At 60.5% G+C, this 25,038-nt stretch overlaps 2 protein-coding genes across 6 annotated transcripts in view; both read right to left on the reverse strand.

Moving 5' to 3' along the window:
* Positions 1-693: 693 nt before the first annotated feature.
* Positions 694-1,758, reverse strand: RPS26 (ribosomal protein S26). The gene is made up of 4 exons (XM_072847229.1): positions 1,645-1,758; positions 1,167-1,344; positions 864-994; positions 694-786 (listed from the first exon to the last, which is right to left on the reverse strand). Exons 1-4 carry the CDS (start codon positions 1,645-1,647, stop codon positions 751-753), a joined length of 348 nt encoding a protein of 115 aa, XP_072703330.1. The 5' UTR covers positions 1,648-1,758; the 3' UTR covers positions 694-750.
* A 1,227-nt stretch (positions 1,759-2,985) lies between these two features.
* Positions 2,986-25,038, reverse strand: part of IKZF4 (IKAROS family zinc finger 4) — a 31,278-nt gene continuing 9,225 nt past the window's right edge. For 2 of the 5 annotated variants that reach the window (XM_072847293.1, XM_072847297.1), the window contains 6 exons: positions 19,206-19,310; positions 13,999-14,259; positions 13,385-13,552; positions 7,199-7,348; positions 5,979-6,110; positions 2,986-5,689 (listed from right to left, as the gene is read on the reverse strand). In XM_072847293.1, the coding sequence (XP_072703394.1) occupies positions 4,965-5,689; positions 5,979-6,110; positions 7,199-7,348; positions 13,385-13,552; positions 13,999-14,259; positions 19,206-19,310 (1,541 nt within the window). In that variant the 3' untranslated portion in view covers positions 2,986-4,964. Of the gene's footprint in view, positions 5,690-5,978; positions 6,111-7,198; positions 7,349-13,384; positions 13,553-13,998; positions 14,260-19,205; positions 19,311-21,080; positions 21,213-25,038 lie in introns of all 5 variants that reach the window. The other 3 variants (XM_072847292.1, XM_072847295.1, XM_072847296.1) reach the window with 3 other exon arrangements.

The following is a 25,038-nucleotide window of genomic DNA, read 5'->3' on the forward strand; positions in this document are numbered from 1 at the left end:
CAGCCCCCCGCCCCATTCAGCACCCAGGGCAAAGCCCAGCCCCGCTGCAGCCCCCAGCTCTGCCCAGGCCCCCCAGGGCAAAGGCCAGGCCCTGCAGCAGCCCCCCCCCCAACACCCCCAGGTGATGGCCAGTCCCCACCAGAGCCCCCAGCCCCATCCAGCCCCCAGGGGGTCAGAGTGTTGCCCCCACCAGCCCAGGGCAGGTCCTGGCCCTGGAAAGGACCAGGAGCACCTGCAGCCCCCCCCAGCGGTGCCAGCTCTGGGTGCCGCAGGAGGGGGCCAGGGGCGGCCCCAGGAGTTCGGGGGGGGGGTGGGGAGCACGCTTGGGGACAGGGCCAGCCCCTCCCCGAGCTGCCTCAGGGGGCAGGGGGGCCCCCAGCCCACCCTGGGGCTGGGACAGGCTCTGGGTGTGTCCAGCTGTCCCCAAAACACATCCCACTCCCACACCCAGACAGCACCCCTGGGCAAACAGCACACCCAGCCCCGCAGGAGTGGGCTTTCCCCCCCCCTCCCCCCCGGGGTGGGCAGCAGCCCCCCACCTCCACACAACTTCCCCGGGGTGAGCCTGGGGCTCCCCACTCCCATCCCCTCACAAGAAGGGGGCTGTGAGCCCCCCAAGTCACCCCAACCCCTCCCCAGAGCGATGCGCCCCCCTCCCCGCCCCCCCCCAGCCCCACAGGCGCAGAGCCAGGCTCGGTGCAGGGTCCTTTATTCAGTCTGCGCTCGGGGACGCGTTCGGCCGGAGTCTCCTCACATGGGCTTGGGGGGGGGCCGGGGGGCAGCGCCCTGCGGGGGGGAAGGAGAGCGTCAGTCGGAGCCGGCGGGTGCGAGCCCCCGGCCCCCCCCAGCCCCCCGATACGTACGGCCGGTCTGAAGCGGGGCGGGGGGGTCCGGTCCTTGCGGGCCTCCCGCGAGCGGTTCCGCACCACCTTGCTGTGGATGGCGCAGCTGACGCAGTAGTGCAGCTTCACGTACAGCTTGGGCAGGACGTAGGCTGGGGGGGGGGGGGCGACAAGGGGGGGGTCAGCGGCCCCCAGTCACCCCAAAACACGCGAGGGCACAGGGCCCGGCCTCCCCTCCCCGTCCCCCCACCCAGGGTGGGGGGGAGCGGGGCCGGCCCCGTTACCGGGGCACGGAGGCGCCCCGACGCCTCCCCGCGCCCTTACAGTCGAAGACGCTGGCCTCCGAGATGTCCCTGACGGCCGCGGCCTCCACGATGTTCCTGATGACGAACTTCTTGATGGCCTTGTCCTTGGGCACGCAGCGGGCGCAGTTGGTGCAGCGGATGGGCTGGACATGGCCGCGGCCCTTCTTGGCCCGGCCGTTGTTCCTCCTCTTCTTCGTCTGCGGCGGGGAGGAAGGGGAGGAAGGGGAGAATGAGCCGGAGGATGAGCCGGAGGATGAGCCCGAGCCCCCCCCCGCGCCGGGGCCGGCACCTCCCCGGCCCCCGGCGTCAGAGCCCCCCCGGCCCTACGGGCCCGGCACAGGCCCCGGCGGCCCCTACGAGCCCCCCCAGGCCCCGGCGCTGCCCCCGGCCTCCCCGCCCCCCGGCCTCCCCGCCCCCGGGCCCCACACACGGCCCCACACGGCCCCACACGCCTCCCCCCGGGGCCCCCCGGGCCCCCCCGGCCGCGCCGCCCTCACCATCTCGCTACCGGAGCGGCGAAAGAGGGCCCGGCTGCCGCGCCGCCGCCCTTATATACCCGTCCTCCGCCCGGAAGCGCCTCCGCCGCCGCGCCGCGCCCGCCCCCGCCCCGCGGGATTCCTCCGGTCGCCTCGCAGCGGCTCCGCCGGCGGGGCCGGGGCGGGCGCGGGGCGGGAGGGGGCGGCGCTGGGCCGCGGCATCGGCGGCGGCGGGGGGACTACTTCTCCTCGCCTCGGCGGAGGGATCCTCGCCACGCGCTCTGTGAGAGACCCGTGAGCGCGCGCGCGCGCGCCGCGTGCTGCGTGTGTCGTCATCCCCCGCGCACGCGCGCGCCGCGGGGGGCGCTGGGAGATGTAGTCCCGGGGGAACGGGGGGCTCGTGGGGCGGGGGGCTCGTGCGTCCTGACCCCCCGTGCTCGGGGACCCCGGTGTCCCGCCCCTCGTGTGCCTCCCCCCAGGCTCTGGCGGGGACCCCCAGTGCCCCCCCCACCCCGGGGGGGTCCCCAGTGTCCTCCCCCCCAAGCCCCCTCCCAACTCTCGAGGGGTCCCCTCATCAGTGCTTATGGGGGGACCCCCGAGTGTCCCGCGCTTTATGGGGGTCCCCAAGTGTCCTCCCCCACCCCTAGAAGGGACCCCCAGTGTGTCCCCCCCCATCCCGGGGGGGTCCCCAGTGTCCTCTGTGTCCCCAAGCCCTCTCCCAGCTCTGAGGGGAAGCGCCCACCACCATCCTGCCCCCTCCCCGTGCTCATGGGGGGGGGACCCCGAGTGTCCTACCCCTTGGGGGGGGGGTCCCCAACTGTTCTCCCCCCCCAAACCCCTAGAGGGGACCCCCAGTGTCCTGCCCCCCACCAAACTCTGGGGGACCCCCCCCAGCCCCTGCAAAGGGAACCCCGGCATCCTGCCCCCCCGGCCCACAGAGGGGAGGCGGGCGGGGGGGGCCGTTAAATTACTCCGGTTTATTTATAACAGACCTTCAGCCAGTACAGTACAAAACTTACAGTAGTAGATCTCGTTACACAAATAGGTAATTAATTACAATATCTTACAGATACAAAAGCTCCTGCGGTCACGGGGGGGGCGGGGGTGTTTTTTTGTCCAAAAGCGAGTCTAACCTCACAAAAAAGGGAAAAACAAAGACGACAGCAAATCCATTAACGATATACAAATGAAAACTCGTTAGAAAGGAAGGAGGGCCCGTAGCCGAGGGGAGGCCGGGGTATTGCACATCATCGTTTGTTCTTCATACATCTGATTAAAAAATATAGATATTTACACGAGTAAAGCGACCTGGAGTTTTACAAAATTCCTACATTTTTGTTTTAGACTCTTTTACGGGGGGGGGGAAGAAAAGAGACGGAAAGAAAAAACAACCCGAGAGCGGTCAGAAACTGCAGAGCTTCCATTTCGGTTTGTAAAATCCCCTTTTTGGGTTTGTTTCGGTGCTGGGGGGGTGCGGGGGGCTCCGGCTTGTTCTGCCGGCACCGGTTCCCGGCGGCAGCGGGTGGGAAGGGGCAGCAGAGCCCCGCGCCGAGCCCCGGCTCAGCCGCCCCCTCTCCCCTCTCGCCACGCAGACACCATCGACAGAAAAGAAAGAAAGGAGCGGGGGGGTGGGGAGAATAAAAAAAATAATAAAAGAAAATGGGAAATAGGGGCAACGGGAGTTGCCGCCGCGTGAGGTGGTTGTGTTTGTGTCTGTAGAAAAAGGAACAGCCTTTGGTTTCAACCTCAGGAGAGCCCCGGGAGCGGCTGCTGCCGAGGGGCGTTTTATGCATCCTGGGCCTGGGTAGGAAGCGGGGCCCCCCCGGGACGTGGCCGGGGTCCCGGCTGCCGCGGGAGCCGCGAGCACCGGGGCCGCGCTTTATTTTTGGTTATATCGGCTGCCTCCCCGGCCCCGCTAAATCCCTTTCGCCGGGGGACCCCCGTCCCGGGAGGTCCCCGGTTCCGGACCCCCTTCCCTCGCCGTCTCGCCCCTGAAAACCGGCCGGCTCCCGGCCGCCTGCCCCCGGAGCCGCTCGGAGCCCGTCCCGGGGGAAAGGGGCTCAGCGGGGCAGCTGCTCGATGCAGCCGACGACACCCCCAAACCTCCCACCCCTCTTTCGGACCCTCCGAACGCAGGGGGGGACCGGGGGTCCCGCGGCCGGTGCGACCGAGGGCGAAGCTCTGGCGTTCAGGGTGCCGCCGCCCCGGCTCCTCTGTGCGAACGAGAGCGGGGCGGGCGCCGTGGGACCAGAAACGACACCGGCCCCCGGGGAGACCCCGCCGAGCCCCCGGGACTGCCGGGGGAGCGACCCGCCCGGGAAGGCTTTGGGGGCAGAGGGAGCGAGGGGGGCCAGGTCGGGGGTCCGGCGTCCCCACCGCCGGCGGGCAGCGTGCGGGGAGCAACCCCTGCAGCAGAGCGGGCTGGAGATACTGGCCTGTGCCGAGGAAGAGGAGGAGGAGGAGGAGGAGGAGGAGGAGGAGGAGGAGATCCCAGACAGCAGAATGGAGCTGTCACCCGGACGCTCGCCATCTTCCTGGCTTACGTTTCCTTCATTTAAGCGGAGCGATGCGGACCCCCATCGCCCCCCGCGCGTACGGGGGGCTTCAAACACCGCGGGAAGAAGGAGCCGGGCAAAACCCAGCTTCACCGCCCCGGCTCTGCCGGCACTGCCGCCGGCACAACCGGCCCCGCGGGGAGGCAGGGGGGTCCCTGCTTTATGCTCCGTGTATTTAAACTCATTAAAGCTCGGGGCGCAGCAGCCCCCCGCCAGGCAGGGGGGTCGTGGCCGACGGAGGGGGGAGTCCCGGGGGGTTTAGCACCTAATCTGAGGTTCGCTTCGCCCAAAAGGGGGGACGGGCAATGCCGGGCTTGCACCAAGGAAAGGGCTCGGAGCTCCAGGCTGGCGCGTGGCCGCGTGCCGTGCCGGAGAGCCGACCGGGACCGGGGTGGGAGAGGGAGAACCAGTCTCAAAAATTCAAGTGAGACTTGGGGGGGGGGGGGGAGGGGGGGAGGGAGGGAAGAGTTATAAAAAGAGAAACTAAGAAGCTTAATAAATAACGGAGGGAGGTGGGGGGAGCACAAAAAAGTCCATTAATATTTAAATAACTCCATTTATAAAAAGGCAAATTGTTAAGAGCTCCCCCTTGTCGGGGTTGGTTTTTTTTTTTTTTTAGTTATTGATTTTTTTTTTTTTAAATATTTTTGTAGCCAAAGTCAGTGCAAAGGAGTATAAAAGAAAAACCAACAGTTCCATGCCCTAAGGGTGGAGGGGCCGAGCTAGAGACAGAGGAAGAGTCGAGGGCGGGCTGGGGGGGACGGGGAGGGCAGGGGAGGGGGGGGTTTAGCCGACTTTATGCTCGCCCCGCACTATGTGGGAGGAGAACTCGTACCGGTCCTGGCTGTGGTAGCCACAGATGTTGCATTCGAAAGGGTCTCTGAAGCCGTGGCAGCCCATGTGGATGGTGAACATGACGTGGTCCAGGAAGAGGATGCGGCAGTGCTCGCACTTGAAGGCCCTGATCTGCTCCCCGTCCTCATTGACCACCCGCAGGGCTTCTTTGGCGGAGCTGGGCGTGGAGCGGGCGGCCGGGGGTCCCTCCGGCAGCTTGGGGTCCTCTTTGGCGTAGGCTGGGCTCTGGCGGCTGCTGGCGCAGTTCCCCGCCGGCAGCTGCGAGCTCCGCTCTTCGTGGTTGCTCTCCGTGTCCGTCGAGTCCTGGCAGCCGTTGGTGGGCGACACGGCCTGCTCCCGGCCCCGGTACACCACCTGCACCCCGTCCGGCACGTCCTCGTGCCCCTCGGCGGCTTCCCGGCTCCCCGGCATCTCCAGCCGACCCGGCAGGGGCTGGATCTGGGTGTAGACGGAGCTGATGACGGGGGTGACTTCCGAGATGCAGTTTGTGGGGGGGAGCCGGAGGGGGCGAAGGTGCTCCCCCCCCATCAGGGACAGGGAGCTGCCGTAGGAGGGGTCGAGGGGGTGGTGGGCCGAGACCATCTCCACGTCCTTCTCGAAGCCGGAGTTCACGTCGAAGGGGAGATCCGATAGGGTGAATCGCATCTGCTTCTCCCCTGCCGGGAAGGAGAGTGGCATCAGAACGGGCAGGCTTGGTTTTGGGGTGCACCCCTGCTCCCCCGATGTCGTGCCCCCCCCCCCAGCGCCGCGTGCGAGACCTGCCCCGTCCCAGGATCGTGGGGATGAAAGGCGCTGTGCGAACACCAGCCGCGTGCCCAAGTGCAGAGTCTCAGCTCCCGGGGGGTCCTGGCTGGGCGCTCGAGCCCCGCTCCAGCGACCAGGGGCTCCCCCTCTCCCTCCTCTCTCCTGTCTGCCCAGGAAGCAAGGGGGGGGGAATCCCCTTACCCACGAATTTCTGAGGTGTCGATCGTTTCCGTTTGGTGAGGCTGTTCGCCAGCCGGTCAATAAACGTCGGCCGATCGGACGAGGGGTGAAGCAGAGAGTCCGGCACTATCTCCAGGTCTCGCATCTCGTCACCTGGCAAGACAAGGGAAACCCGGTTCAGCCGGCAACCGCGGGACGGGGCGAGCGGGACGGGCACGCTGCGACCCAGGCCGGAGACTCTGCAGCCAGCGCTCGAGGCACGCCGCTCCTGCCCTCTGCTAGCTGGGACGGACCTACGGAAAGGCTCCCGGGCTGCCTGCTCCAGGCCCAGAGCTTACCCCGTCGGTGAATCGGTCGCAGGGGAGCGCCGGCAGCCGGTCCGCCTCCCTTCTTCATCGAGCTGGGCCCGCTCCTGCCACTTTGGGGAAGAGGAGCCGGCTTCAACGGATCGAAGTGCCCTCGCTTTTCTTGCCGGCTCTCAACCCCGTCCTGGAGAGACCTGCCCCGTGTTGCTGCTGGCGAGGGCAGCTCTGCCATTCCCGTGCCCCACAGGTTATGGATCATCCGGTTAAAGTGTCCGTGCAGCCTTAACCGGTGAACCTCGCTGTAAGCACCGGTGGCTCTAGAGGGACCAGGTCTGGCTCCAAAAGGGCGAGGAGCCAGGAAGGCTCCGGCTTTGGTTTTTTGCCGGCACAGCAAAGATGGGGGGTCTGTCTGCAGGCTCCGAGGAGGAGCCAGAAGGTGCTTCCAAGCCACGCAGTGCCCGTTTCGGACACCTCCCCGCAGGGGTAGATCCCCTACACCGCGGTGTCGTAGTTGTGTTCTGTTATTTATGGAAAACGCTCTCGGTAGTTCTTGCACTAGAAATACGGGCCAAGGGTGCGTTTCGATTCAGGGGGCTTTGCAATTCGGCTGGCGGCGAGGGGAGGAACCAGGGAGGTAACGCTTTGCACTTGCAGAGGTTTGCGGCACTAACCAACGCACACGCACAGCACCTTTCATCCCACGATCGCCGGGGCACGGAGAGCTCCGGGGCTCATGCTCTCCCCCACGCAGCAGCACCCCCCCTTTTCTAATGGGAAGGACGTCCCCGAAGCTCGACCCCGTCAGCCAGAGACGGGGCTGGAAGGTGAACCCGCACCCCCATTTCCCACCCTGCCGGGACCCCTCGTCTTGTCCCCGGAGCCAGGGAGGCAGCGGGGCTCCGGTCCCCCCCGACCCGGCTGCCCCGCGGCACTGACCTTGCTGGCTGGCCAGCGACTGCGGTTCAGTGTTCAGACTCTGCAGGTAGTTGTGGCACCGCTCCTTGTGCTCCTCCAGCGTGCTCTGCTGCTTGTAGCTCCGGCCGCAGTAGTTGCACTTGTAGGGCTTGCCGACGGTGGGGGAGGAGACTGCAAAACACGCAAACCAGAGCCTGGCTGTGAGAACAGACATAGTGCCCTCGCCAAAGAGCCCGGGAAAGGGCTGGACGTGCGTCAACGGGAGAGAAAAGTGGCAGGAATCGGTCGCCAGGGAGCATCACGGCGGGGCAGCGACCCTCGCTGTCAGCCCACCGCACCATCTAGCTGTGCCGCAGGGAAAGGGCCTCTCCGGCACATCTCGAGCGACAGTTTCCAGAGCTGGGAGCAAGAGCCGTGACCCGCAGCGCTCAGCTTCTGCCTCAGCCTTCCTCCTGACCACCATCTACCCCAACACAGCTACCGCACGTGCCCCGGCAGCTCGACTATTTGCCTCCTCAAACGCCGCTCCCTGCCGGAGAGCCGCAGGAGAAGGGCTGGATGGTCCTGGATTTTGACAGATGGGGAGCTACGAAAATAAATCATAATTTGGTCAAATACCTAAACCAAAACGCCTCAGACCTGGCTTTTACCTACACTTTGCTCCCAAGACACCAGCGATACGGGTTTCTAGCAGCTGCCTGGCTATGTTACGCACCTCCAGGTAAACCCTCGTGCTGGAAGCCCCGATGGCAAAGGCCATATGTAAGGAGGGCGGCTGGACCCCCCAACTTTTTAAACATTTCTAAGCATTTCTTCACCCTCCGTTCTCCACAAAGTGCCCGGTGGCTTGGCCAGCACTCGGTTGCTGCGTGGAGCATGTACACAGACCCCCCAGCAAGATTCATGACAAGGCACTCGCCAGACACATTTTTATTCTCATCTCTCCCAATTTTCTCACTCCTGACTGAAAATCACCGAAGCCACCCAAGGTCGGCATTCAGCCTTGCTGGCCGGCGACCGCCAGACAAAGGAGAGCGGCCGCTGCGTGCCGCGGAGCTGGCGGTGCTCCTTGCGGTGGGCTGCGCACGCCATGTTATTATCTGCATGTTTTAACCGGCAGACTACTTACAGCGAAAAATCGTGACCCCTCCCAAGGGGAGATGGTATCTCTGAACCCCGTCGCAGTTTCCATCGTGCCACGAGGCTGCTGTCTGCGCAGGGGATGGGGAAACACAAATGCTGACTCGGGGGTTTTGTGCCGCTCACCGGGTGATTGCTAATTAGGTAAAATCACAGCAGTACCTGGGCAGCAGACCAGCCGGCATCCTTCGGGCACGGGGGAAAGGGCAAGGCAGTCCCCACCCCATGAAATAGTCTCGGGGGGGAAAGGGACCCAGGCTCCAAGGGACCTGCTGCCGCAGGCTGATCACACTCAGATGCCCTTTGGGGGAGGCAGCTCGTTAGGGAAGAAGATGCTAATGGGCAAACGAGGCAAGTGCAGGGAAGCTGAGCTGGAGGTGGGGGGGTGGGCTCCCCAGCCCCCTGCACACCCCCGGGCACTCAACCAGGATGGAGAGCGCACCCCCGGGCGCTCCCTTCTCCCCGGCCATCACCCTCACCCGGGAGCTCTCCTCCAAAACAGGCAGGACACCCAACCACAGAGCCAAGCCACGCTGCGGAGGGAGACGCGGTCCACCAGGCAAGAGCCAGGGACCGCGGCGTCCGAGAGAAGGCCGAGAGCTGCCGTGCCCTGCCCCTCCGACACTGCCCCACGGAGCGGGGAGGCTGGTTTTAGTAGCGGGGCAATGCCCCGAAATCGGCTGCTTTTGCTGGAAGCCGGAGCCCATCGCCTTCCGCCCAGGGCGTGCCGGCAGGGGCATCAGCAGCCCCATGACAGCCACCTGCGTCACGCTCGCCCCGTCCGGCTCGAGGCTCAGGGAGGAGCGTGCTGCCTGTCAAGACCCGCCTGGACCAGGCTCTTTCTGTTCCTGTCAGATTTAAGGGGTTGTTTTGGGGTTTTTTGCAGCTTGTGGTTTAACCTTTAACTGCTTTTTAAAAAAACCCACATTTTCAGGCTGTAGGTGAATTCGCATTTATCACCCGCCCCAGCTTTGTCACCTGGATTCATGTGAAGTGCTTTGCACTGCGGCTGGCAAGCGGGGCCAGCACCTCCTCTTGCGACAGCTTGTACCGGCTCCTGGCCAAACACCACCGCGGCAGCCCCAGACAGCAGCGGTAAACAAGGAGACCGGCTGCGTCCACACGTGCCGTAACCCCTGCCCGGTCCTAGCCCGGCAGCTCCGCCAAGCCACAGGCGGATCCAGGAGGCCAGGAGCCACCGTGGATTTCACTGCCGAAGCTCCGGGTTAGAAATCAGTCCAGAGAAGCTGATGACAAGTGCAAATCTCTCCTCCCAGCCCTCCCCAGGCAGCAGCATTGTCACAGAGCAGCTGAATATTGGTTTACTCCCGTCCCAAGGGAGGCGAGGATGCCACTAGCCTCCGAGTACGAACACAAAAATGCGCGTTAGGAATTTACTCCTCAAATCTAGCAATTTAGACGGGGGAGCCTCGACTCCAAATTCCATTACGTCTCGTTACTCTCTGTCACTCCCTCAGCTTTTAAAGTTAAGAGTTCCCCAAATGGCTCCGTTTTGTTACTCCTAAGCAGAACGACAACCCAAGCTCCTGCGTGCATTTGTGCCTCACGAAGCTCCTCTGACGGCTGCGTTGGGATCGGGATTGGCTTTCCAAGCCGGGAAGCTCCGCATGGATACCCTGAAATTATTTCCTCTGGATCCAGCCTTCCCCTTCCCTGCCTCAGTTCGGGGCTCTGGGGACAGCAGGACACGGAGGAGCCTGGGACCCGGCCATCGCCCAGCCGCGCTGGGACGGCTCCCTGAGGACACGGGGACCGAGCTGTCCTCCCGCCCAGGCAAAGGTCTTGCTCCCAGTGCCGAGGCTCCTCCAGGGCTCTGCCCACGCCGCAGCGATGCCCGGCCACGGTGGTTTGCTACATCTGCGCTGGGCTTGCCCTGGCAGAGGGTCAGCTACGGCTCAGGGACGGGGTTTTACAGCGGCTGCAGGACAAGGAGGGAGGCTCCGTCCTGAGCTGGCTTTGCCTTGCGGTCAGTCGCTTTCCCTTTTACTCCTTAGTCTGTTCTTTGAAAACGTGATCATTTACCCACCGACACGTGCTCGTGTCTTGGACAGACTCGGTCCATCTGTCACCTAACGGGAGTGAGAAGCTTCCAGCAAGCAACGAGGTCTGTTTAGGATCCCCAACGTTCTTCACCCATGTAATACCCAAAATGTGAGCAAGGGGGATGCTCTCCTTGCTGCCAGGCTTCACCAGGAGAAGTTTCTTCTGACCAAGTACAACAAACAGAAAGGCTCCCTCCGAACACAAGCTCCAGGTTCGTTTATTTACTGGGCTGTGGAGCGGCGAAGACTAAAAGGGAGGGAGGTCTCGGGGGACTGGCAGCTCGTCTCAGCTGTCCCGGGTGTGGGCTGCAGCTTCTGATCTATTTCAGAGCAACGCAGCGTGTTTGATCTGGATTTTAATACCTCACTTTTTTGGACAGCACATCTTCCGAGATGAAAGCTCAGTGTCCCTCATGGGGACGGCATGAAACGCACATGCCTCTAGTTAAGGCAGAGGGAGGGAAAGCCAAGCCCCACTGCCTTCCACCCAGGCAGGGTAACCACTAGACTTTCGCCTGTGAAATCCACATTAAATGAAGGTTTTCTTAGTAATTAGCTCCCATAAAGACTAATTTTTGTTTGATATGTTGTGAGGGCTTGTCCCATTTCTGTGTCTCTTGATTGAGGGACTCAAGGAGACCCTTTCCATGCCTGGCAGTGGGGAGACGTCGGCACGGCTCTGCCGAGGACCCACCTCTGGACGCTCAGCGAGGGCGAGCGTGGTGGACAGGCACAGCCCGAGAGGGGGATCCCGACCCACAAGAGGAGACACGACCAAAGAGTCCAGAAATGACCCTGCATCCCTGGGTCTGGACGGGTCGGGGTCCCCTGAAGCACATTACTTAGGAGAAAGCCCCCGGGAGCGCGAGGCAGGCTCGGAGCAGGGTCCCGCCAGCCACAGGAGCCGCTGGCGCAGCACCGGCCCCTCGGGTCGGGTCTGCGCGTCCGCCTGCACGAACCCCGCGGCTGCCAGCGAGTCGGGGTCCCTGGAACGGGGCTCAGCCACGCAACGCCCCAAAATCTCACACCCCAACACAGAGGGGACGGGGAGGGTTTAAACAAAGCAAAGAACAGGGACCTTCCTAATGGGACTTTGAAAAAAGTCTTTTGGTGCGTCTGGAGCAAAAACCCAGGAGCCATCCAGCTTCAGAGCACCCGTCCTCTGCCAAAAACCCGTGTGCCGAAGGTCCCCGGGCAGGGGCTTGTCAGTGGCACCCCGGAAGGGCGCAGGGTAGAGCTGCCGGCAAGGCGAGCTCGCGGCGGACGGATGCCAAAGCCCTCCGCTCTGCCGTGCGGTAACTCCTCCCCGAGCCGATGCAGCGCTGCCCAAGATGGAGCGCGGCTCGGCACCGGCCGAGCTGCAGCCGCTCGGAGCGGCTGGGGGCGGAGGGGAGGAAGACGGATGATGCTGATCGCTCCAGACTGAAGGACTCGTCGGGAGAGCTGAAGGCCTCGAGGCAGAGCGGCCGCGGCTCAGCTGGTCCGAGCAGCCACTGCGGTGCTTCCGTGCTTCGCGGGGAGCCAGGCTGTCACCAGAGCCTGGCTTTCCTCACCGTCCGAGCGGGGAGACACACATGCTCTTCGCTCTCTAGAGTTAATGACACGAGGGTTTTTGCCTCCAACTACTGCCTTCTCTCTCCTCCCCCTCTCCCCCCGCCCCCCGAGATAAGGAAAGAACGTGGGGAAAGGATTTCTTTGGCATTTCTCCCCGTTATCTGGCAAAGCCCGAGGCCACTAACCTGGCCTCCTCCCCTGGGGCGAAACAGACTCTTTCCCCATCACCTTGGTATCAGAAACAAGACCTGCTGCCATATTCTGGCCAGGCTGGAGAACCAGACAAGAGACCAAAAAGGTTTTACGCTGAGAAGCAGCTTTGTCCCTTGGCAGTGGGGATGTCAAGAGACAAAATATAACGGATTGGAAGCTGCAAACCCGCAAACCTGCTCCCGTGCAGGCTTCAGGCGAGAACCAACAGCCCCGTTCCAGGATTCGCACCTTGCTCCGGGGGTCAAACTGCCCAGATTCCCCTCCGGCATCTCCCAGAAGGTCTCAGATGTGTGTGTGTGGGAGAGATGACAAACTCCCAAAAGAAACAGCAAAGTGGGAAGATTTGTCCACAGCAAGACGGGAGCTTAAACCCGGAGCATCACCCCCTCCCACTGAGGAGGGCACAGGGCAGAAACCTAAAGAAAATTGGGGCTCTTGGGCCAGGCTGCGAGGGGGGAGCAGGTTTCAGGGCTCCTGGGCAAGGCTGCGACGAGAACAGGCTCTTCGGGGGACCGGTTTCTTCCTTCAAGGAAGCACACGACACCCATTTCCATGCAGCACTCAAAAGGTTAGAGTCACAGGTGTTCAAAGCCACCTGCGTGAACTTTAAAAGCCCCGGCAGCACCACAGAAACACGCCGGTACGCAAATCAAGGGAAAAGGATCACAAACCAGGGGGCCGGCTGGCGTACTTCACTCCCACCCATGGCCCCCGCCAGCTGTTACATCACGGAACCGGAGGGTGAAAACCACATCTCAAATGTCATATTTAAAAAGGACAATGTCAAAACAACACACAAACAAAACCCCTCAGCGCTCATTTTCACTGGGGCAGGGCACACCCAAGGGTGGGACCTATCTTGACTCAATAAAATCTATTAAACATTTATCTTTCTTATAAAGAGATGCAATAACCCAGGAATGACTGGAACACAGCGGCACAAAGCCCCGCAGGCACCCCTCCGGTCAGCGGAGTCCCCAGACCATTAACCAGACACCAACACAACCTCCCCCAGGCACACGCTCTGCCTTCGGCCGGTCGGCTCTGCGCCGCGGCAGCAGCGTAGGGACCGCGGCAAGCCAGGAGCCGATACGAGGGCAAATTTGGCGGTTCAGAGCTCGAGGCTGGGCTCAACTTTTGGAAGCTGGGCTCAAATCCCTGGTTCTGTACCACCATCATGTGTTCCCTCCCTGCCTCCCCCTTCCTTTCCGGCCCGTGGCCGGCCAGGGCTACCCACCGGAGTGTGTTCGCAGGTGGCCGGTGAGCGCATCCCTCCTGCGGCAGGCGTAGTTGCAGAAGGGACATTTGAAGGGCTTCTCGCCAGAGTGCAGTTTGATGTGACGCAGGAGGTTTCCCTTCTGGGTGAAGGAGGCTCCGCACTGGTTGCAGTGGAATGGCCTTTCTCCTGCAAAACCGGAGCAGCGGGTGAAACTCCTGCTTAAAAGCATTTTCCCAGTCTGCAGAGGAGCAGCTCTCGACTCAACAGCCCCAGAGATCAGAAGCATTCACAGGTTCAGCAGCGCTGAACACATTTGAGAGGGAAAGGCCTGGGTTAACTACCAAACGTAGTGCTCTGGATGTGACCTCCAACCTGGGGAGGGACAGACCTGCTGCTGGAGGTTGGACAGTGACGAGGAGAGACCAGCTACACGTACTTTCCTGGACCTTTCCTCACTAGCATCTTCTGGCTGCCATCACCAGGGTCAGCATCTTGGACCTGACACCCATCTCCCGCGGCATCTGTGCCCACCAGCCAACACACGCTTGCCACCCGGCTTCAGAAATTTGCTTCCCTCCAGCCCATCTTGCCCCTGCCCCGGCAGCAACGCCGGCTTCGGGGCTGCCACTCACCAGTGTGGCTGCGTTTGTGCACCATCAGCACGTTGGGGCCGATGCACACCATTCCGCAGATGTCACATTTCAGCTTGCCGTTGGGCAACCGAATGCCCCCGGGGGAGTGCGGCTCCTGGCCCGTCCCGTCGCAGTAGCCCAGGGGCTCTGAGAGCGAGTCCTCCACAATCACGCTGTCCTCCTTCTCAAGCATCCGGTCATCCTGTGAGAGCAGCCGGCTGGCTTCCTCATCGCTGTACATCTCCACCTTGATAGAGTTTGCTACAAGGAGGCAGAAGGGATAAAACAGTCAGTGGAGGAAAAAACTCTTAAGTTAAAGAAGTTGGGAGCACAGCTTAGGCAAGACTTACTCCTAAAAGAAATACTGTGATGCGTTAAGTGATTTGTTTGTGATAAACGTGCATCTTCTTATTTTGCTAACTACTCAAGAACAGCCATCAAACACGGATCACACGAGGTTACGGGCTGGACGGCTTGTTTGCACACCCCGAAGATTACTGCTCTGCATCCTGCCTTGTAAGGTGACTGACTGAAGAAAAAGACATTTAGTTCCCTGGATTCAAAGACAGAGGAGGAAAGAAGAACCTCTCGTGCTTTTAAAGTACTGCAGAGGAAGCAAAGACACCCAATTTTGACTCTCTGAATCAGTAAAGGCTCAAAATCCACAGAGAGCCTAACACGAGTCTCTTGGAGAGTCAGCAAATCTCGGCTCACTAGAGAAGCCATTGCTTCACCACAAGTTTTCACCCTTGCTACAAGACCTGGGATGCATCAACTATCTAAAGGCAGAAAAAAGAAACTGAACAGGATGGTGCTGCCTAAAAACCCCCACCCCTGCCCAGGCACGCTGATGGCTGCTGCACCGGCAGCCCTGGCTGCCCCGGCTCGGGCCAGGCTCCCTGCAGGCAGCTCTGCCTCTTCCCCTTCCCTCGACCGCCGAAGAGACTGCAGGAATCACGGCAAATGCAGGGAGGGGATGAACACGCAGGCACTCGTGGGATGGCGTTTGGGCACCGAAAACCCTGAGAAACCTTGTGTGGAATTAGGGAAGTGGACGTGAGCGATGCCAGGGACCAGGGAAAGGTCCCACAGCCCAGGGCTGGCGACTCCCGGGAGCAGCCGCCCCGCAGCGTTTCTGGTCCAGGCAAGAGCAGAGAGAGGGCAGGAGACGGAGGAACCGTGCTCAAGCAGCCCACCGAAGCCGGATGACGGAGGGGCGTGGGGCCAGGGCCGCAGGTGGGTGTCCCTGCCACGGGGCGGGCGCTGCGCCGCAGCAAAGCCCCCGGGTTTCCCTCCCCGCTGCTACCTTTCCTTCCTCCTGCAGCATCAGGAGCAGAGGCTGGCAAGGGGATGCGCCAGCCCTGACCTACATTCCCGGCTGCTCTAATGATCTGTGGAATGCCACAAATCAAACACTCTCCGAGACGACAGCGACCGCTCCGCTCCCTCCGCTGCCAGCAAGCTGCAGCGTGGTGGGGACCGGGAGAGGGAAGGATGGGGGAAACCTCTCCCTCTCCTCCCTCCGCTACCTCCCGATGAACTTGTCCACCCAGATCCTGCACGCTTCCTCCCTCGGCCAAGTGTCCGAGCGGTCGTCCCACCTCGCGATGCCAGCTGTACCCTCTGCTCGAGGGAGGACTGCTGCCGGGACACCCTCAGCCTCGGTGAAAAGTCGCCTGTTTGGAGAACCAGTCTTTAAATGATCAAATTGGAAAGTTTCCTCCCACTTTAAGCCATTGCCAGCAGCCGGGAGCGAGAGGGAATCCCCTGGGGAGACTCCCCGGCGCTCTCCGGCAGGGGATGGCCGCTCCTCGGCCGATCACAGCCACTACCTGCTCCCGTAGCACTGGTCCTGGCAGGCCAGAGGAAGATGACGATGGAGTAAAGTCGAATCCAGGTCACCCACATGGCCATGCACCGAGCCCACGGGCTTAAACAAAATATTTACAGAATCCCTTTAAATATCAGATTCTTATTTCTTCCATTTAAAGCAGGAGGCTCTTCCCAATCCCTTAAGAGGAGAACTGTGGGGGCTGGAGGAAACTGAACTTTATATACACAAAGGAGACTCTGCTGCTGCCCGGAGGGTAGGAGATTGCAGAGTCCAAGCTGCCTTGTGGAGACAGGCGTGAGAACGGAGCAGACTGAGAGCAACCACACAGAAATCCCAGCAGCTTCCAGATCTGGTGCTGACTCGACCCCTGGGGCTCGTTCAGCTCTTTGTGAGAGCTTGAACGCTCACCCACGGTCCGGGGAGGCCTGCGGCACGCAGGGGGACTCGAGAAAACCTTGGTAACGTCCCGGGTACCAAACCATCCGGAGGATCTGACCTTTAGAACCTGGGGGGTTCTGAACAAACTCTCACATCAGCTGAGGCAGGGATGATCCTTCCCGGTGGGCGAGCAGGAAGGCTTTGGGCCGCTTACCGGGTGAGGAGGACGTGCCAACACCGGAGAGCGGAGATGGCGGCAGCGAGACGGTCCCAGTCCTGGGGAGACCCAGGAAGGGCGGACACGCGGCCCCCGAGGAGCCAGGCCACGCGCTTGGAGAGGAAAGCTCCTCTTCCACGCCGCCTCCGACACGGCGGGCAGGAGGGCTCTGGCTCTTCCCCAGAACTAGGTACGGCTTCGCGAGGGGGGATTACCGAGGAGCAGCAGCATGGAAGTGATTCATCCGAGACTGCGTGAGGTTTATTGCTGGGTGAGGAGCCCAGGAATTCTGGCTCTCGCTCCCCTCTTTCCCTTCCTGGATCCTCGCGGCAAACAATGCTGCCTTCCCAGAGAGGCTCCAGGCAACGTGAACTGTGCATACACCCGGCCTTGGCAATCGCAGGCACTTTCAGACCGTCTGCTGAGCCACTGGCCAAAGCCACCGCTGGCTGCAGACTGGGAGGAGACTCTGCGGCTGAAGCATTCTTGCGGGGGGAGCAGAACTTTATTTATGTGTTGGCCGGTGCCACCACGCTCCCCTGGGAGCATCCAGGAGACCCAGCGCAAACAGACGCCTCTGTGCACAAACACGAAGTGAAAAGCTCCTCTCTCGGTGGCGGGAGCTGCCTGGATGAGTTGACGTTTGCTGCACTTTGATTTTTCTCATTGGGTTTTTCTTTTTTTTTTTTCTCCCATTCCCCTGGGGACTTATTTTTTTCCTGGGCATAGAAGGGAGGCCAACTATTGTTCTGTAATTCTCCTTTCAGAACCAATGCAGAGTCCGGTCTCACTGGAGAGAAGTCTCTGCTGGCAGAACAGGTTATATAATATTCTTGCTCCTCTGGGGCACGATGCTTGCTGGATGAACCAGCTGTGAAGTCAAGTCAGATCAGAGGCAATACCATCACTAGCATCCTGCTGTTAAAGGGGAAGCGATCGTTATTGTCCTTTCAGTCAGTCCATGTGCTCAATTCCTTTTGCTTCTGATCAAGCGAAAAGGCTGCGTTACCTCTCAGAACTGTCCTCTGCGAAAAGCCAAGATTTTATTTCTCTGCAGAGCTTCTAAGTGTTTTTATAGGGCAAATATAAAATAAATAGCAAGTAATAAAAGGAAAAAAATGGCAACAGAGCTAATTCATAACGTTACTCCTTCTGAAAATGTATTGTTTTGGGTTTATTTTATCCTGGTTCAGAAAGAGCAAACTTCAAACGCCAGGACCTAACCAGAGGCGTCCCCACCACCTAACTGCTGGAAGCCCACGCAGATAAATTACGAGGGAGTTCCTCTGCCAGGGAAAAGCAATACGCAACTGCACGCTGGAAGCCGGGAGAGAGGGAAGATCAGAGCAGTGCCGGTCTTTTCGGTGTCGGTTGAGTTAATCTGGTAGAGATGGCCCAACTGTCGGCTCTTGAATACCGAGAGCGCAATTCAGAGTGGGGCTTGCCAACTTATCTTGTCTCAGCGTTCCTTCTTTTCATGCGTCAGCACGACTTAGTGGCATGTATGGCCCATGGAAACTTGACTGCTGCCCCGAGAAGGCTGCAATGTAAATAGAGTCTCTGCAAGCTAAGCCTGTACCAGCCGTACCGAGCTCATCCAGGGCCACGCCGCTCCTCAACGCACAAGGGAAACGTCACATTTCTCATCAATCACCGCAGCGAGCAATGGGAGCGGACGGCATGCCAGGACGAGGGACAGACTGCGACAACTCTGAAATCGGACCTATTTTACTGGGGGAGGTTCTTAAATATAACCGAAAAAGCAGTTTCATTCATTTTAAATAAAAAGCAAATAATTCCATCAGCAGACAGGGAAGGAGATGGAAAGTTTCATGTTGTGGACAGGAAATTCCCCACACCGGTTCCGTTCCTGGATTAGTTCCCTGTCAGGTGCCAGCCACCAGCTCGGCCGACGGCACTCTGCCGGGCAAGAGCACATGGAGGCAGCGGCACGACCGGGCAGGACCTCAGGGGGCACGCACCCGTGCTCTGCAGTGCCACGGCGAGGTGACAAGGGCTGGCAGAAGAGGAGCTCCCCAAGAAGCACGCTGCCTCCCCCCTCTTCTGCTCATTTCTTGGTGGCGGGGGGAGCAGGCAAAGCCGGTGCCTGAACCAAATGGCACAGACTGGCCAGGGACAGGCGAAGGCTGGGAGCTGGCAGTGTGTTTCATCACCCCGTGGCACTCCCGGTGTATCTGAACATGCCCAGGGGCTCTCCGTATCTCCCACAGCTACACAAATAACTTCCCGACAGACTCATTCACGTAGAGGCAGAGTTCTGCTGCTACATGAACTGCTGTGCCTGCCGCAGACTCCAACCTGCCCCAGCTACTACACGAGAGGAAGCGGAGCAGCGTCTCATTTCCCACACAGCGACCTAGACAGATATAAAAAATAACTTATTCCAAAGCAACCAATGGCTCTGTGGCCCCTCCAGAGCTGTGATCATTAACAGTCTGGAACATGCAGCTGCTTGAAAGTCAAGGTGAAATTCACAACCACAAGGAAAGACCCTGAGTCCTCGGCACCGCCACAGCCGACTCGAAAAACTCCGGGCTCAGCAACAGCCGGTGCCCAGGATCAGTAACCCGGCAGCTGCTCCGTGCAAACCAAAGCAGGGTTTTATCATCTTCGGTTGGAAAACAAAGAGTCAGACCCAGAGAGAAATCTGTCACAGCGGGAAGTCAGAATTTATGTCACGCTTGAGAGAGCGCAGGGTTTGGGGACAAAACAGGCAGACCTTGGCATGGCTTTTTTCAGTTAAGTCGGTGTACTCACCACTGAGAGAGCGGCTCGGGGAGGAGTGCTGGCTGTTGGGTGTGCTCACCGTGGGTCCCACGATCGCCGAGCTGAACTCCTTCTCCAGAGAGGAATCCCCACTACCTTTGGGAGGAGGGAAACACAAGTGAGTGATGCCCGAAGCACGGCTTGTGGGTTTGCACTGGCTTCACCCCGCCAAGCCCTCTTCCCAGCACCTCTGCTTTGGAAAGGGGCTGCTGACGGGCCCTTCGGGGGGCTGCAGGACATGGCTTTTACCCCAACGGCACCGTCTGCCACGCACACCGGCACGGTATTAGACAGGAGCTCGGTGCTTTCTGGACCACGCTCCTCCAGCTGTGACCTCCTCAGACGCAACAGCCCCGAGCCAGCGTCGTGCCGACGGCAGCAGCACGCCTCGCTCTCCTCACCGGCTCGCGGAGAGGTTGCAGAAGGGGAGAGGGGTCGGCACGCCACGCTGGAGGGCTCTGCGGGAGCTCTGGCCGGCACTGCAGTGCACGGTGTGCCAGCCGGGGGGGGACCCAGGCCACCCCCACGCACAAGCATCAATCCCCCACCTAAATGACCCGTGCCTTGACCTGCCAGGCTGACCCCAGCGCTCTGCCCGGGCGAGCGGGTCCCTTCGCCAGGCACCGGCGTCCCCCTCCCCGACAGTCCGTGCTGAAGTGACAATTCCCAAGCAGGTACTCACATCCCTGGGAAGCCGAGCCCACCCCGGACGGACCCTTGCAGTCCCTGGAAACAGGCCCTTGCCCATTCACACTGGAAAGCGAATTCAGCGACACGGCTGCCTACCAGATCACCTCGAACCCAAGGCATTTGCGCGGCAGGCTAGACTCATTTTTTCCCCTCCGGGGGCTAGCAGGTTTCTGTTCCGGTGAGACCTGCCAGCACGCAGAAAACCCCCGGTTCCCTGCCAGCCCTCCCCACCGCGCACCCGAGAGCCGGGCAGCTGCCTGCAGCGGCCGCTCCTCGGCGATGCCGCGGGGACGGGGACGGCGGAGTTTCATGATGGAAAGTGCAGAAGCTCCGTGAACGCCTTTAGCACAGCTGGGAATGTTATTTCTAAATACGTGCATCTGGAGAAACTCTCGGTGCTCCCCGAGCCCAGTTCATCCCATTGTCTGATGACTACTGGGACGCTGAGCTCATCAGCCTCGCTGAGCATGGGAATCATTTATGGTAACTGCCCTCGGTGAGACAGCATCTTCTAAATCGCTGCTCGACTGAGACCAAGCTGGGACGCCCCAGCAGCATCCTCACCCTCCCCAAATCCCCACGGGCAGCATTTTAAAGAGGCTTTCTTTCCTCCCGGGGTCACAGTGGGAGAGGCTTCGAGGACCCTTCCCTCTCCTCTCCCCACACTTCGGCGAGGCTGGCAAGCTGCTGCCAGCGAGTTTGAGTCACGCGAAGCCGATGTGCGCTGCCAGCCACGGCAGAAGAGGCTAACGAGAAGGCCGAACAACGAGCCCTGCAGAGGAAAGCACCCTGCTGCCGAGAGGGACCTAGCCCCCCGTGCGGTACTCTGCGGGCTGGGGGCACGACCTGCAGCCCGACAACCAAACAGCCACTGCGTGGGGCCAGCCCGACCCTCTCAAAGGGTCTCGGTAAATCAAAAGCAGCGTCCTGAGCCTGCCTCGCTCATATTCACCTCCACAGGCATCTCGGGAGGGTCAGGCCTTTCCTTCCCTCTCCTCCCTGCCAGCACAGGGGATTTCAGACACCTATAAATCACCCTCCAGAGTCAGTCCCTCTGCCCAGCACAGCCCCCTGCACCCCTTCTCCTCCGTGCACAGACAGCGAGCGGAGACGGCACCGAGTTATTTCAGGATCCTCCCCCCCCCCCCCACTCCCGTTTAACTCGCATTATTCTACCTTGCTGGAGATACCCTGGAGTGTTATCACAGCCAACTCCTTGGAAACAGCGCTGGAGCCCAGGCTGCGTGTGCATGTCTGCGTCGCTGGCAGGGCGCACGCAGCCACTCACCTTCCAGGAAGAGCAGATTCCTGGAAGCGAGGGAAACGACTGTCATTTTACAGGCAGGCGGCACGGCAAGCGGGAACCCGGGCCGTGCCGCTCCCCGGCACGGGGATACGCAGCTGTGGCCTTCGGAGAGCACGGAGCCACGCTGAGCCGGCCGGGGACGATGCTCTAAGGAGGGAGAGGAGGGAGCGGGCGGGTGACGGGGAATCGGTGATGCTGCGGGGTCTCTGCTCTGCCCTTGCAACGCGGCCGGCTGCCTAGGGGCTCAGCAACCAGGCACAGGACCCGAAACATCAGTAGGAAATAGAGGATCCGATGATCGGAGGGAGAACAGCATCATCCCCCATGTCAGCCTACAGTCAGCGATGGCTCATTTGGGCTCCGACCCTCCTGCGTCGATAAGGGATGAGGACACCGAAGCCTCGGTCCTCAGCTCCAGAAATGGAGCAAAAGTGTCTCATGTTAAACTCCGCCAGCTACCCGCTGTGTCCGGACCCAGAGCACGCCAGAGCCAGGCCGCTCCGGAGCGGATGCTCAGCCCAGAAGAGAGGCACTTCACGCCCTCCCAGCACTCCGCACGCACAAGCGTATCCGTATCAAATGTCCAGAGCCCACAGCCACGACGCACGAGACCACAGCCTCGTGCAGAAGTTGCAAGGAATATTTTTAGGCAGCACTTCCAGGTGAGCTTACCTTGGCGTGCAGTTCCCATCCTACAAAAAAAGACCCTCCTGGTCCCAGGTTTAACCCTGAGGATGAGATCAGGGCTCACTAACAAAGCATCCAGGAGATGCTGACAGCAGGAAGAACCTCGCTGCACTGTTTTACAATCTGTTCCCAGCTGCTGCCGATCTCTGATGTATTGGAGAAAGGTTAAAAACCCCAAACTAGAATTTAAGTTAAACATTAAGGAGAAAAAAAACCCAAAAAACTTAATTTCTCCTCAGTCCCTTCAAGCGTAAAGGCAGGGCATGGCATCCCATTCTCAGCTCAAAGCTCAGCTCCTCTGCCAGCTAGCTTCTTCCTCCAGATCCCAAAGGATCCTCCTAATCCCGAAGGATCCCCAATCTCCTTCTGACTAGAAGCACCAAGGGATAACCGAGCCGGTCCTTGATGCCCAGCCCTCCCCGAAACAGGGGTCAGGCCAGCACGAACCTTCTCACTGCCAAGAGCCTCTGCTCCCCTGGGAGGGATCGCTGTCGAACCCACGCAGAGCCGCACGGACCTCGGCCAGGACCCCCCCCCCCCAAACAAAATCACCCCCACACAAGGGGACGGGTTTTTTCCCTCCGTGCAGCAGCGGGGCTGACACTGGGACCCCCGATAACGGCTCCTGCGAGCGGCTCGGAGCCCCGGGAAGGTGGGCAGGCTGCCCGCTGCCGACAGCGAGAGCTGAAGCACTATCCCACCCCTGGGAGCAACCAGCGCCTGGTTTCGATGGTCTCTCAGCAATTTCCCTCTCTGATAACTTTTCAGACTTGAGATTTCAGGAAATATTGGGTCACATTTCATTTGCTCTAAAAAAACAAATGGAAACCTGAACGTCACGCAAGAGACAGTTCGTCTGTCTGTAGCCCAGTTATCCAAGGAGCTGACAGCGTTTAACCCTGTTCTCAGGTGCCCAGCACCCAAATAAAAGAAGGTAAAATGGAGGAGACTTGGGCTGTTTTGGGGAGCAGAGCATGGGGGGACGGCCTGAAAACATCCCCCATCTTCCATCGGCCTCTGACGTGCACACACATGGGCAAGAGAAGCGGAGGCAGACCTCCGAAGGTGCTTGGCCATCCCGGGGAGAGGACCGGAGCGAGGGAGGGCAGGATCCCGCAGTGAAACCACGGCGGACAGGGACCTGATCCCGCCCTGCCCGCGCGGGGTGTCCCCGGTCTGGGACGGGGAGGCTGACAAGAGGCTGCTCTGGTGCCTTCTCCTGCACGGGGCCGTGCCGGTCTGCACAGACCAAGGTGCTCAGCCCTTCTTACCATCTGTGAAATGGCGATGCCGCCCAGCAGGCAGGACCGACAGGAGCAGAGAACAGCAAAGCCGTTATCTGCACAATCCGAATGCCCTTTTTTTGGGTTAAGCGTCTACAGAAGGACTTACAGCCCGAGGAGGTGCCACCCGAGGAACCGGCACGCAGCATGGAGAGGTCTCTTGCCCGCCTCCACCTTGTTCCTACCCCCTCTGCAGTAACGACTCTGTCTCTACCAGAGCTGTTTCAAAACTGACTTATTTTCCTGTGAAGAATTCAAAGGAGAAAAAGTATTTCACATTCATGAAGAGTTTCCGGGCTTTCGGTTACCTCGCTATATGACAAACATGAACTTTTTCTTTTTTAAAAGTTCGTTTAATTAAACACATTTCACAGAAACAAGTTTCGAGAGCTCTGCTGTTTGTTTCCTCTAGTCATTTCAGATCCGCAGCAGCCCAGCGACCTGAAGCAGCTAATTGGCAGGCCTTGACCCTGACCCTAACGATTAGCTGATCTTCGTTAGGCCTGCCTTGACCCCCAGGACTGGGCAGCACAGGCTTCGCTCCCCAAGTACCGGGGAACTCAAAAATAAAGCCCACCCTGGCCGGGCGGCCCCGCAGAGCTCCTGTAACACTGCTCTTCCCTTCTCCCATCCTTTAACTGTTCTTCCCTCCAAACTCCAGGAGCTGCTTAAACCCCGGACCCCCAGGAACTTCCAGCACTGAAAGCTCACATGCACCTGAGGGGGTTTCAGGCTGCACCGAGGGAGACGGGCTTTTTCTGTTGCCTCTTTTTGGACCTTCTTTCCGGGCCGCAGCACCTCCACGCTCATGGGGAAACGTGGACCTGCTGCAGGGACCTTGGAGAAAGGGGAGAGCGCACCCATGGGACCCCCCGAGGAAAAGCAAAGCCGCAGCTCTGCAGGTGACATGGACCTCCAGACCAAATGCACCCACGTGGCCCCAAACTCGGCCGGAGGACGGCGGCGAGCGCCGGGCGGACGCGGTTCTGCTGAGCGGAAAGTCGAGCGAAGCTGAGAAAGCAGCCGCGTTCAGCAGGCAGCCGCCCTGGCACAACACAATCGGCCAGCTTCGGGGAAGCATTTTGTTATTTAACGGAGACATCCTGGCGACCAAAACCCGAGCAGCAAACTGCAGCGAGCGCCTTGAGAAGAGCCAAGCGTCTAAGCCGAGCAGGGATCCTCCGGGGATCGGAGGAAATCTTCATAGAAAGAAGGAGAACACAATAACTCTGAAGATGAACTTTGTCAGAACGGGCAGGATATAACGTGATTCATGCAAAGGGGCGTTGTGCAAGGTCCCCTGCGCAGCTCTGTCAATGCACCAAGTCCCAGCCACCGCAACCGCTTGTTAGAACAGCCGGGGTCCTCTCTCCCTTCCAATGCACTTCAACTTCTGACCTTCATCCCCGCTGAGCCATTCATCCCCGGCACCCCCCAGCTCCTCCAGCTCGCAGGGCTCGCGCAGAGGCGTCCTCCTGCCTCTCGTGTTGCTGGGGCCGGATTAGGTAATCACAAGAGTTTCTTCTGGCTTTACCACTTCTCAATCTACATCGGGTCTTACTCTAATCCCCCTCTTCTCCCGAGCAAAGATGGACAAGCGGAGGTGTTTTCACACTGCAAACACCAGTCCCCCGGAGATAAGAACAAATCCCACCAAACCAGCTTTCACTTACAGCCCGTACCAGCTGTGAGCCCGGTTTCTGCAGGCGACCAGATAATCTAAAGCCCCTCAGTGCCACCGGGATCCCCTCTGGAGCCGGTCACTGGGGCTGCGACTCCCAGCACGGCAGCTCCGGTCCGTGCGACCCCACCGGTTACGGAGCGGTCCGGCACGCCGGCAGCTTCCAGCACCCAGATC

The sequence above is a fragment of the Ciconia boyciana genome, chromosome 27 (genome assembly GCF_034638445.1).
Source record: "Ciconia boyciana chromosome 27, ASM3463844v1, whole genome shotgun sequence".
NCBI lineage: Eukaryota > Metazoa > Chordata > Aves > Ciconiiformes > Ciconiidae > Ciconia > Ciconia boyciana.